The 12,109-nt window shown below is 56.2% G+C and overlaps 1 protein-coding gene across 3 annotated transcripts; it reads right to left on the bottom strand.

Moving 5' to 3' along the window:
- Positions 1-372: 372 nt before the first annotated feature.
- On the bottom strand, positions 373-12,077 carry Rab11b (RAB11B, member RAS oncogene family). Of its 3 annotated transcripts, none has more exons than XM_005332151.5 (6): positions 11,919-12,077; positions 3,427-3,622; positions 2,201-2,394; positions 1,860-1,940; positions 1,203-1,371; positions 373-898 (listed from the first exon to the last, which is right to left on the bottom strand). In XM_005332151.5, the coding sequence occupies exons 1-5, from the start codon at positions 11,956-11,958 to the stop codon at positions 1,226-1,228; spliced, it is 657 nt and encodes a 218-aa protein (XP_005332208.1). In that variant the 5' UTR covers positions 11,959-12,077; the 3' UTR covers positions 373-898; positions 1,203-1,225. The 3 variants fall into 3 exon arrangements, with proteins under 3 accessions (XP_005332208.1, XP_077891470.1, XP_005332207.1); XM_078035344.1 differs by having other exon boundaries at positions 373-895; XM_005332150.4 differs by having other exon boundaries at positions 373-1,371.
- Between the last annotated feature and the right edge of the window lie 32 nt (positions 12,078-12,109).

The following is a 12,109-nucleotide window of genomic DNA, read 5'->3' as shown; positions in this document are numbered from 1 at the left end:
GACGGAAATGGTGAGCAGTGGGCGTGGCCACCCCTCTCATCCCCACCAGAGGGCGCCGTGGGCCCTCCCGTCTGGCAGTCCTAGTTTCCAGTGAAAGCTATCCGCGGTGGGCCATGGCCCCCAGCCTTCCTCCTTGCTACAGGGGCAGCCGAGAGGAGGCTCACCCTACTCCAGGACTGATAGCCACGTGAGCCTCCAAACTGCCCTTGCAGGTACTGGGCCCAACAGTCCCCGGGGTTCAGGCCTGGTTTCCTAAGCTCCCCATGAGTTGAGCCAGGGAAGTCCAGCCTGCCGTGGGGGACACGAAGCGACCTTGGCTCGCTCTGCAGTGCTGCCTGGCGGAGAGAAAGAAGACAGAAGCGCAGTGGCAGGTTTCTGTACAGGAAGTCGGCTTATACATTTAGTATCGGGCAACAGTGCAGGGGCCACAGGGAGAATAAGAGATCGAGAGCTGGGGTTTGGCGTAAATCTTACAAAGTGTATAAAGAATCTGTGTTTCTCTACAATAACAAAAACCAAAGGCTACAAGAGCGGTTGTATATACAAAACACGGAGATATTGCTTCACTTGCAAACAGGTTCCTGACCAGACAGGGAGACAAGACAGAAGGGAGGACGGGCAGTGGGGGAGAGCGCGCTGCGTGCAAGAGGAGGGTGAGAAGGCGAGGGTCTCCTCCCAGTGTAAATCTACAGGCGGGAGCTGGAGTCGCGCGCCCGGAGTGGTAGTGCCGTGCTGGCGCTGGCTGTGCGGGAGGAGCAGGCAGGAGGCCGAGAGCTGGGAGCGTCTGCCTGCCCAGTCTGCGCTGCCAGGCTCTTCTGGTAGCCCAAGAGGGGTTCTGGGTAGGGATGAGAGGCCAACTGGCCAGATCAGGAGGGAGGTGACGGCTCCCTGGAGTCTGCTGTGGGAAAGAGAAGTCGGCTCCATCCACTCGTCCTCCTTGCCTCCGGCCAGCCCTGTCCATCCTGCCAACCTCCCCACCCTGCCAAGATGCCCACAGGGACCCGAGGAGAGCAGGTGCAGCAAGCAGGGGCTTCTAGGCTTCCTCGGGCAGGAAGGGAGGTGCCACCCAACTCCTGCTCTTCTTGGGCTCTGGCTGGCGTGCAGAGCTCACTTGGAGGGTGGGACTGAGCTGGTCACAGAGGACCGGGACAGGGGCAGGAGGACATGGTGAGGAGCAGGCGAGGATGAGGACGTGCACGCACGCTGGGGTGGTGGCGAAGGGCGGTCACAGATTCTGGCAGCACTGCAGCTTGTTGGGTTTCTGTCCATCCGTGGTGGGCGGCACACTGATGTCCACTACATTGTTGCCGGGGGACTCGTCATGGGCTGCACGGTCGGCGATTTGCTTCTGTGACACAATGCGGTAAATTTCTGCAATAGGGAGGATACAGAGTGAATGCGCCACGGGTGTCTATCCAAGGCAACCGCCTCCCTGAAGGACTCAGGCTCACTGTCCCCTCGAAGGGCCCCACTGTGCCCTGTGTGTTCCATCACACAAGGGTAACAGTGACAAGAGCTGGGCTCCGGGGACTCCTGCCAGCTGACCCAGTGCTGGGTCACAACCAGCCCAGGCTCCTGTTTCCAGACATCAGAGCCCTCCCCTGTCCTCTCAAACAAACTCCTAGGAGCCACGGAGGTCTGGAAGGCCACTGCCCCCTCTGCTGGCCCCAACAGGACCCACAGGGGAACTGAGCAAGGGAGTCTGTGTCCTGTGTGCTAGCAAGGACCTGATCCCACAGAACGTGCCACCTCTGTCCTCAGGTCCAGACTGATGAGCAGGTTACAAAGCGAAGGCCCAGGGGCTGCACTGCACCTGCACAGCCAGTGGCCTCCCTGTGCCCACCTAGCCCCAGGCCCACCTGTGAGGATGTTCTTGAACGCTTCCTCTACATTGGTGGAATCCAAGGCTGAGGTCTCAATGAAGGACAAGTTGTTCTTTTCTGGAACAGAGAGAATACTGCCAGGGTAAGTGGGTGTGTACGTCTGGCTCCCGGGAGACCTGCCTAACAACTGCCTGGCCTGGGACGTGACAGGCTGGTGCTGAGCAGACAGGACGACCAAGAGGTCCACTCCTCAGGGAGGTGAAGATGGGGCTGTGACATGGAAGTCAACACGTGGGACTGCCTGCCTTCCAGATGCTGTGAAGCCTGAGTCTCAGCTCCTCTTGGGCATGGCCCTGCCACTCCCCAGTATGCCTTACCTGCAAAGGCACGGGCCTCATCAGTGGGCACGGCTCGCAGGTGGCGCAGGTCACTCTTGTTGCCCACCAGCATGATGACAATGTTGCTGTCTGCGTGGTCCCGCAACTCCTTCAGCCAGCGCTCCACGTTCTCATAGGTAAGATGCTTGGCGATGTCATACACCAGCAGCGCGCCCACTGCGCCGCGGTAGTACCTGTGGGGCAGGTCCAGCTGAGCCACGGGCTCCATGGACAGCAGTTGTCTCAGGAACCCAGGCTTCTTGGTTTGTGCACAGGGCCCAGCTGAGGGGCAGCCATCTTGACCCTGAGGGTCCTAGGTCTTGAGGCCCCAGCTTTATCCCCCAGATTTAGCTCAGGACGTGGGGACTTGGGAAGGAAGTTTGGGGTCTGGTGTTAGAGGAAACAATGAGGTCACTGACAAAAGGGAAGAAGGAAGGAGCCGTGGTGCAGGAAAGAGCCACTGCCAGGCAAGTACTCTGATGCCCACAGGCTGGACCATGGAGAGGAGAGACTCGTGGGTGCCTGGAGGACAAAGGATGGGGAAGTGACAAAGCTATGTGAAGGGAGTCCAGAGGACAGTGAGGGATGGAAGGAGTGAGGGTGCAGGGAACCGCAGGGAGCCAGGAGGGGCCAGGAAGAGGCAACCTGGTGGGTCTTTCTTTTTAATGTTCTTTTTACTTTAGCACCTCGCTGTTGCTGAGGCTGATTTTGAACTAGTGATCCTCCTGCCTCCACTTCCTGAGCCACTGGGATTACGGGCACACACCACCATGCCTGGCCCCTTTTGTTCTTTATTTTGAGACAGGCTCAGTTGTCCAGGCTGGGTTGGAATTTGGAACCATCCTGCCTCAGCATCCCTAGTAGCTGGGTAACAGGCATGACCATCACACCCAGACTGAATGAGCCTGGATGGCCATTAGGTCTCAGGAAGACGGAGAAGGTGGCCAGGCTGGACCAGCTGAGTGGCAGCACTGGGGTGAGGACACAGTGGAGTGGTCCAAGCCAGACTCTCACTGTGCCGCCAGCAGTAAATCCAGTATCAAGGATGGTCAAGGCTGGACACCAGTCTGCTGAAAGTCCTATAGTTCTTGGGGGCATCTGAGGGCAGTGTCCAGGGTGTCCCTGATCTCTGGAGCTTACCCCTTCTCTCACCCAACTCCTACACACCCTTGCATGCCCACATTCCACATGCCCATGCTACGTCCAGGCCCCAGCCCAACACGCACGCAGAAGTGATGGCACGGTAGCGCTCCTGGCCGGCTGTGTCCCAGATCTGCGCCTTGATGGTCTTGCCGTCTACCTGGATGCTGCGGGTGGCAAACTCCACACCGATGGTGCTCTTGCTCTCCAGGTTGAACTCGTTGCGGGTAAAGCGTGACAGCAGGTTGCTCTTGCCCACGCCTGAGTCCCCGATGAGCACCACTTGGGGGCAGGGAGAGAGGAGATTGAGGATCTGAGTCCCCATGTGACCTTCACATCCACCCACAGAACCTTCACGGCAGCTCCCTGGGCACCACACAAATGTGTGGTGGAGGAGCTGGAGATGCCTGGAGCCCATCACCATGAGTACCACAGGAACTGATGCAGAAGTGAATGGAGGCTTCCATTTTTCAGAAACAGTCTGTGGGAACAGGGCATCTCTGCTTGTCTCTCATCCTCAAGATGACCATTCCAGCTGGTCACAGGGACACACCAAGCAACCCCATAGGCAGGGGGGATGGAAACCTAACAAGTCTCAAACCTCCACCTGCAGCCTGGTGGCTGAGTTACTGGGAATGATTAGAAAAAGCTCTGGAACTGTGTGGCCTTAGGCAAGTCATTTAACCTCTCTGGCCACCTTTTCTACATGTGTGAATATGTAGGCAGTAATAGGCCCTTTAGGAGGAGGGAGAGAGAGCAGCTGGGGTCAGGACCCAGTCAGTGTGTAGCACAGAAGAAGGGACATGAGTAAGCAGTTGTCATTACTGTGTGGTTTTGGTTCAGGCATGGGAGGGATCAAGACTCTGCAGGGATTTTACCTGAGGGTCTGCATCTGATGCTTTAAGTGAGAGTAATGAAAAGCCATCCCTCAGCCATGCTTGTACTGTTCCAGCTGCGGCAGGCAAACCCACATTTAGCTCCAGTACCAATCCCCCCATGTGGAACAGGAATGTGCCCACTGGATGCGACACAAAAGGGTCAGCCCCAGGTTAGGACCGCTCTGCTGAGCTGCAGCATGCTCTTGGCCAAGTCCCTGGTGCAAGGGGAGGTCCTCAAGGCTGTGTAAGTGCATGTCCTCAAGTTCACAAGTGTGCACAACTTCCTTCAGCTCCCTCTGGTGGCCAGAGAGGAGGGAGAGTCTCCGCCCAGCCCAGCCCACACCTGCTTGTGGCTGGAGCAGCTCATTAACATGCACACATGTCCAGAACGGACACAACTGCTCCCCAGGATGTGAGGCCCAACCCCAGGGAAGGCAGGATGTACAGCAGGACTGCATCATGCAGGCTGAAGGACACTGGGAGCAAGAGCCCTGAGAGGCCGCTAGCACAGGCTAGCCGGGCTGTAAAGTATGTCCTACCCAGCCATCGAAGCACTGCCTCTAGGGACCCAACTGCCCAAGCTTTGGGAGATGGTCTAAGAGGGCCTGAGCAGGCTTTCAACACACCCAGGGTGTTCTTTGCCAAGGAAGATCAGGGCGTGCACATGTGTGTACACATGCTCTCAAGCTAAACAAGAAGCGGTCTAACCAGGCCCCAAGTGTGGGCGTTGGACCCGGGTACCTGAGCGTGGGTCTACCCAGTGGAGTCATGGGGGCTGCAGGCTTGGTCGTCCACAGCCCTGGGGAGTAGGAGAGGGAGCATGAGCGAGCCAGAGTGAGGCTGAGCCCAAGGCCCTGCTGAGTGTGGTAAGGTGCAGGAATGCAGGCTGAGCCTGTCAGCCCTGGCTGACACAGAGGACCCCAGGCCCTTCCTAGGAGTCCTGCCCCATTGAGGGAACAGGGCCCAGAGGTCACCAGGCCGTCCGGCTCCCCTGGACCAAGGTGCATGGCTGTGGTCACATGCTGGTAATTCTTCCTCCTGAGATTGTCTCGGACCCCACTTCCTGCTGTAAGCAACACCCTAATTGTCTCCTTTCTGGCTCCAAACCCCTAGAAGGCACTGTCCATACTCACTGTCTCCCCGTCCTGTCCTCCTAGCTCCTCTGGGACCTGAAGTGGGCACATGTCTGCCTCTACCTCTCCATGAGTCCTCCTTCCCACAGCCTCCCAGGACTCGAGGCCCTCATACCACCCCCCATATTACAGCTAGCTGCTCCTGCCCAGTCTCCTCTGCAGGATCCCCCTTGGCCTGCAATCATCAGGGAGCCCTAGGGCTTGGCCTCTGTGTCCACATCTGGTCTCTAGGTGACCCTGTCCAGGCCCACATGCTGGCAACTCCTACGTTTCCCTCTCTTCCTGCAAGCCCAGACTGACCTTCCTTCTGCCTATACATCTCTTTGGGGTTCATGGGCCCCTCAAGGCCAGTGCAGCAGAGCTAAACTCCTGATCACCCCCAAACCTCCCCCAGCCTTCCCTATCTCAGCTAATGGAGATTGGGGCCTTTGGGTGCCTGGGCCAAACACCTGGAGCCCTTTCAATCCCTTTCTCTGTCGCACACTTTAGGCTGTCTCCTGCAGCCCCTTCAACACAGGACGAGGGCAAGGATGACGCAGGTACTTCTGGAGCTGGCAACGTTCTGCTTCTGCATCTGTCTGGTTACTCAGGTTGGGGGGGGGTGAGCGGGTGGAAACACACTGAGCTATGCGCTCACATAAGTGCTTTTCTATCTGAATGCAATAGTTGGTAAAAAGTTGTGTGGGTGTCTCCAGATTCCTGCCACTTCTTACCACCTTCACAGTTCAAGCCACTGTCCTCTCTCCCTGAGGGGCAAAGCCAGCAAGCACCTTCCCTGGTGGCCCAGCATTCACTCTCATCTCATCCAAAGCCTGTTTTCCTCACGGTCACAGGAGGGCGCCAGTGAGCCTTCCCAAGTCAAGTCCCAACAGTCTCGGTCCACCTCCCTTAGTTTAGGTAAAGCCCAAGTCCTCCCTGGGACCCAAGAGGCCCTGCATGACCTGCCCTGCTCACCCTAGCCTGTTTTTCTCCCTTTTGCGCACTGTACTAGTTTCTTCTCTCTCTCCCTCTCTCTCTCTCTTTTTTTTTTTTGGTACTAGGGATTAAAAAAGAGGTACTCGATGGCTGAACCACATCTCCAGCCCTATTTTATATTTTGTATAGACAGGGTCTCACTGAATTGCTTAGGGCATCGCCATTGCTGAGGCTGGCTTTGAACTTATGATCCTCCTGCCTCAGCCTCCCGAGCTGCTGGAATTACAGGTATGCACCACAACACCCAGCTTGCTCACTGTACTCTTGCTTCCTTCAGCACACCAGGCTCAGTCCTGCCTCAGGGCCTCTGCATGGGCTCTCCCTCTGCCTGACCACACATCCCAGGCACCATGTTGGCTCCCTACTTAATTTCTTCATGTGGTCCCTCGACACTGCTTGGTCCAGAAGGACCTCCATGCCACCCTAGTAAACCTCACTTTGCTAAATTTCCCCATTATCCATCCCAACATTTCCTCCAGAAATCTTGTCACCTCTCACATTTGCCAGTCTGCCCCACGAGCGGGAATCTCAGACAGTTTTGTTCCCTGCTGTAGTTCTAGGCCCTGGCAGAGTCTAGCAGGACTACCTTATCTAAGATTTCCCCCACACACCTGGAAAACGCCCAGGGTTGCACCCTTGGGCCAGAGATGAGGACGGGGAGATCAGGCAGTTCCCCACAACCTGACCCAGCACCCTCTTTGGACTGGACAATTTAGAGCCAAGAATAATAAGAACAAGAACAAAAAGAACCTTCCAAGAGAATGTGCGAGGTAGTTCCTGGTGTGTCACCACACACGTCTTATGGCCCATTTTAAAGAAGAGGAAACTAAGGCTCAGACACAGAATGACAAGCCCAAAACACATGGTAAGAGGAATAGGACAACAAGAGTCTAAACCTGTGCGTATCTGTGGGCTTGCCCCCACCTCCCAACCATGTCCCCAAGTAATGACCCATCTGGGGCTGCCGGCCTAGGAAGCAGCCAGGTGAATTTGAACCCAGATCTTCTGAGTCAAGGCCTGAATTCTTTCCCTCCCAGCTCATGTCCTCAATGACTATTCACCCCCACCCCAGGATATGGCTCAAGAGTCTTGGTTCTGCCTCATGTGGGACACAGAGGCCCCAGGTACCTCAGCCTGCCCTCTCTCCAGCTCCCACCACACCCAGCTCTAGGGCAGCTGACAAACTCCTGCTCATCCTCCAGGACCCTGAATTCAGGCCTCTACTTTGCCTCAGATCATCACATGGCCTGGCCCACAAGACATGTGACAACAGTGCCAGTATCCTCTCGTGAATGTGGGTGCCGAGCACAAGACTGCCAAATTCAGAGAAAGATGGAGAGGTAGAGCCATAGGGGCTTGCAGCCATGCAGAGGGCAACAACCGGCGCCCAGGCCCAGGCCACTCAGCGCCAGGCTGGACTCGCTGTGGGGACCACGGTATGTACCACTTGCCCTTCACCTCCCTCCCCTGCTGGCCTCAAGAGCCTGACCAGGAGTTTTCCTCGCAGTCCTCGTGTCCTCAGGAACAGAGAAGGAAACTCAATCCCTGTCCACTGCCCACTCCCTTCCCAGCCTCGCCCAGCTCATGCCTGGGCCCTGTGAGTCCCGCCCCACCCTGGCCAACAGGCTCCTCACACCCTGGGCCAGGCTGGCTCCTAAACACCTTGCAGACCTCAGCTTCTCCAGTTCCCAGGGACCATCTGTAAATACCCATATCCCACTAAACAGCTCAGACGCTCACCCCAGAGTGCCCAAGTCCCTAGTCCAAGGTCACTCAGAGCAGGATGAAGACCAGCCAGTCACTGCCCAGGTGAACAGTAGTGGCTGGATGGCCTCAGCAGTCCCTGGCACAAGGAACCTGATGCAGAGAGATGGCCGAGGCGCCCAACCCTGGGTGCAGGCTGGCAATGAAATGGCATTGTCAAGAGTACAAATGATCTGTTGTGTTGGGGAAATAAAGAGCCCTTGAGGACATGGCCCCCAGCATTTCCAAAGAAGTTGGTGGCTTCACTGGCCAGGAAATGGTCCCCCTGGACATGTCACTTGGCTCGTCCAGCAGGCAAGCCCTGTTGGCAAAAACAAAGAGCTGGAACCTCTTGAAAGTCCTGGATGCACTGGATTGCCCCGTGACAGTGTGGCACCCCAGGGGCCCAGACAGGCACTCAGGCAGACTGAGTAGCCATTCAGAGGGCCCCTTCTCTGTGACAAGGGCCTGGACCATCCTGGACCCCATGGCTGGCAATGGGAAGCATTCTTGCCTCAGCTATTCTCTGAGGACAGGCATCCAAAGCCAGGACACTGGCAGGCCTTCAATCCAAATAGGGGAAGATGGTGTTTGGGTCCCAGAGCAGCAACCAGAACAGCAGGCCTGATGAGGGCCCTGTCCAGGCTGGAGGGCCACAAGCTACCTCAGGAGCACTCAGCAGAGAAGAGCAAGCCCTGAAGTTAGACTGTTCCCTGGGGACCACTCCCTCCCTCCTCAAGCAGGGGTGGACACAATCCAAAGGAGAGAGCCCGGGCCATTGCTGCCAGCTTCCAAATGACCCATGTCCTCAAGGGTCAGGTGGGCACTGATTGGCCAGAAGTTCTAGGGAAAGGACCCCTGGAGGGCCTCAATGGCCCCTGGGGACACAGCTGCTCCCTCTGTGGACCCTGCATTCTAGTGTCCATCAGAGGAGAAGTGAGGGGTACCTCCAGGGATCAATCAACAGGCTGGGGAAATAGCCACGGATGGGAGGATAAAATGTTAGAGTGATAATGTGAAGATCTATAATTAGATACAAATAAACAACCTCACTCCTGTGGGGGAGAATGTTCAAGGAGGAAAACAAATAGCACATGGTGGCCACTTGCAGGACCTGCTGGCCTTGGCTGCTGAAGTCAAGGGAGCTAACGTGTGATATGGCTGCCAAAAAATAAGGTGGGGGATAGGGAACCTCTTGAACAGAGGGCAGCCAGGGTCCCAAGAAAAGTATGGCCCCCATGTCAGGGGCTCAGCCAGCAGAAGGCAACTAAAGCCCAGTGTAGGGGGGTGGAAGGAGGAGAAGGCTGGCTTGCCACAGGAGGGGGGATAGAGACTGCTGTCCCTTCTGCCTCCAGGAAGGCTCCCCACAGCAGGCAGGGCTGGAGAGCCACAAGGTGACAAAGTTGGTCTTTGTCAAGACTTCTTGGGCTGGGGATGTGGCTCAAGCGGTAGCGCGCTCTCCTGGCATGCGTGCGGCCCGGGTTCGATCCTCAGCACCACATACAAAGATGTTGTGTCCGCCAAAAACTAAAAAATAAATATTAAAAAATTTCTCTCTCTCTCTCTCTCTCTTTAAAAAAGAAAAAAAAAAAGACTTCTAGGGGGCTGAGGTTGTAGCTCAGTGGCAGAACGCTTGCCTAGCATGTGCTAGGCACTGGGTGCAATCCTTAGCACCACATACAAATAAAAATAAAGACAGTCTGTCCATCTACAACTATAAAAAAATATATATAATTAAAAAAGTGGACTTGAGGAAAAACATTGAAATAGAACAGAGAGGGTCCCAGGACAGGATACAAGTTGTGAAGGGGAGACCTGGGATGGGCACAATGGGAAATGCTGACCTTGTGAGTTAGACTTTTGCTCCCATCCAACTTGAGAAGGTCAACAAGACACCTGCTCTGCTCAGGGAAAGGAGGCCAGTGGGGGAGGGCAGCGGGGCAGGCGGGCACTTCCCCGTGCCAGTTGCTGCAGAAGCTGGATCAGTGTTTCCAGGAAGCAGGCTCTGGAGACAAGTCCCGGGAACCACATGTCTGTTGCATTGCTGCCCCTGACCCAGTAACTGTACTTATGGGAACACACATCAAGGAAATAACCCAAAGGGCAAAAAGAGGACTCAGGCAAACAATCAGAGCTAGGTTATTTATAACAACAAAAGGTCAAAAATAACAAGTGAGGAATGGCCACAGACATCTGGATAGAGTAACTTAGGAGGAAAGTCCCCTGCCCCAGGAGGGCCACATGTGGGTCAGTGTGCAACCTGGACCTGAGAACAGCTGCCATAGAGTGGGCTAAGTGGGGATGCTGCAGCAGGACTGGAGTCTGATCCACCTGTCACCAGAGGGTCTTTCAGATCTCCAAAAACCTTCCAAAGCTACCCTCTGCTTTTGGAGTGAGATCAGAGACCATACACCTGCTGACCACACAGCCTGCATGCAGCCCCTAGTAGACCATGGTGCTCTGTGATGACGCTGGATCTTTACAGAGGCGCACTCTCCCCCACTGCCAAGGAGATTTGGATATCCCATAGGTAAGATGACCTCTTCTATTTTCTATAAATCCAAGATACTAGATGATGTCACAGACACCATGGTCAGCCAAGGCTGCCGTTAGGAACAGAACACATTCCCAGGTATAGTCAGGCCCCCCCAATAAGGGGAAGATGTCCATAGCTAGTAGCCACTCAAACAACAGGCAGCAGGGCAAAGGTGCCTTATGGGCCCAGGAGGTAGTTCTCAAGGGCAGCCACTTTCAGCCAGGGAGCCCAGCAGAGGATCTGGCCAAAGTCCAGCGTGGCACACAAGGTGCCAAGAAGCCAATGACCCCTAAACCTGTCCAGCTGAGAAATGAAGGACTCCAGTGACATGGAGTCTCACCAGGCAATGGCTGCCTGACCTGCCTAAGCCTCATACAATATGCCTAGAGCCCTGGGTCCCCAGGTGGGGAAGATCTGCAGGTTGACAAGGGCCTAAGTCATCACTGTGTGTTGGGGGAGGAAGTCTGACAACATCAAATCCCTGATCCAGACTGTAAGTTCCCCAATACTCATTCCTTAAGTGGTAAAGTCCACAACCAGCCTGGATTCTATCCTATTCCAACCCTTATTAATTTAAAAGAAAAGCCAGGTAATATCGACTTCACAGGGAAGTGGAGATTTAAATGAATTCATTAATGTAAAGTGCTCAGAAAAGTGCAGGTACTGGGTCAGTGCTATCAAGAGTTGTTCAGATTTAAGGGAACGAATTGGTGCTGCACACACAAGCACCCCTCCACCTAACTCTGATCCGCACTCTTATCTAGGGATCCTCTCCTCTCCATCTCCCCGCCTCCAACTCGGCCCCGCCCCCATTGTCCGCCCCTTCCCTACGGGACTCCGCCCCCACTATCCCCAATCTGGCTGAGCCGCGAGAACTCCACCCCCTTACGCCCAGGTCCAATCCACCTCTACCACGCCCACACGTCCAGGCCCTACCTCTAGTGGCCCCGCCCCCAACCCGAAACACGGTTTCAAGCGGTTCCGGCCCGCCAAATCCTGAGGCCGCCCCGCCCCCGAAGGCCCCGCCCCTAACGGCCTCTCCCACTGCCCTGGGCCCCACCCCACTGGGCCCCGGCCCCGCCCCCGGCGCATCCCCAACCCCCAGGCCTCTCCCGGCCTCCTGCTCCTCACTGCCCCACACTCCGACCACACAGTGACAGAAACCGGCCTACTCCAGCCTTTCTGGCCGTCTGAGCGCCAGACCTCAAGCCCCGGGATCCATCCTGGGTCCAGGGGCCTGGAGTGCCACCTTGGTCCGCCTACCCACCGCCTTGCCGCCGCCCCTTCGCCCGTCTTTGCCCCACCGGCCGCACCTTTGAATAGGTAGTCGTACTCGTCGTCCCGGGTCCCCATTGTCCTGGCGCTTCCGGCGGGATCGGCGACTCCGCAGCCCCACCACAAACACCCGACGGGGGCGGAGCCGGCGCCGCGCAGAGCGGCGGTCTGATGACCAATCAACAGCGGAAGTAGTAGCGACCGGCACTCAGTACAACCAATCAGAGGT

This window comes from Ictidomys tridecemlineatus, chromosome 2, assembly GCF_052094955.1.
Source record: "Ictidomys tridecemlineatus isolate mIctTri1 chromosome 2, mIctTri1.hap1, whole genome shotgun sequence".
In the NCBI taxonomy this organism is placed as follows: Eukaryota; Metazoa; Chordata; class Mammalia; order Rodentia; family Sciuridae; genus Ictidomys; species Ictidomys tridecemlineatus.
Note: the sequence above shows the minus strand (reverse complement) of the source record. Positions and strands in the feature narration are given on the sequence as shown.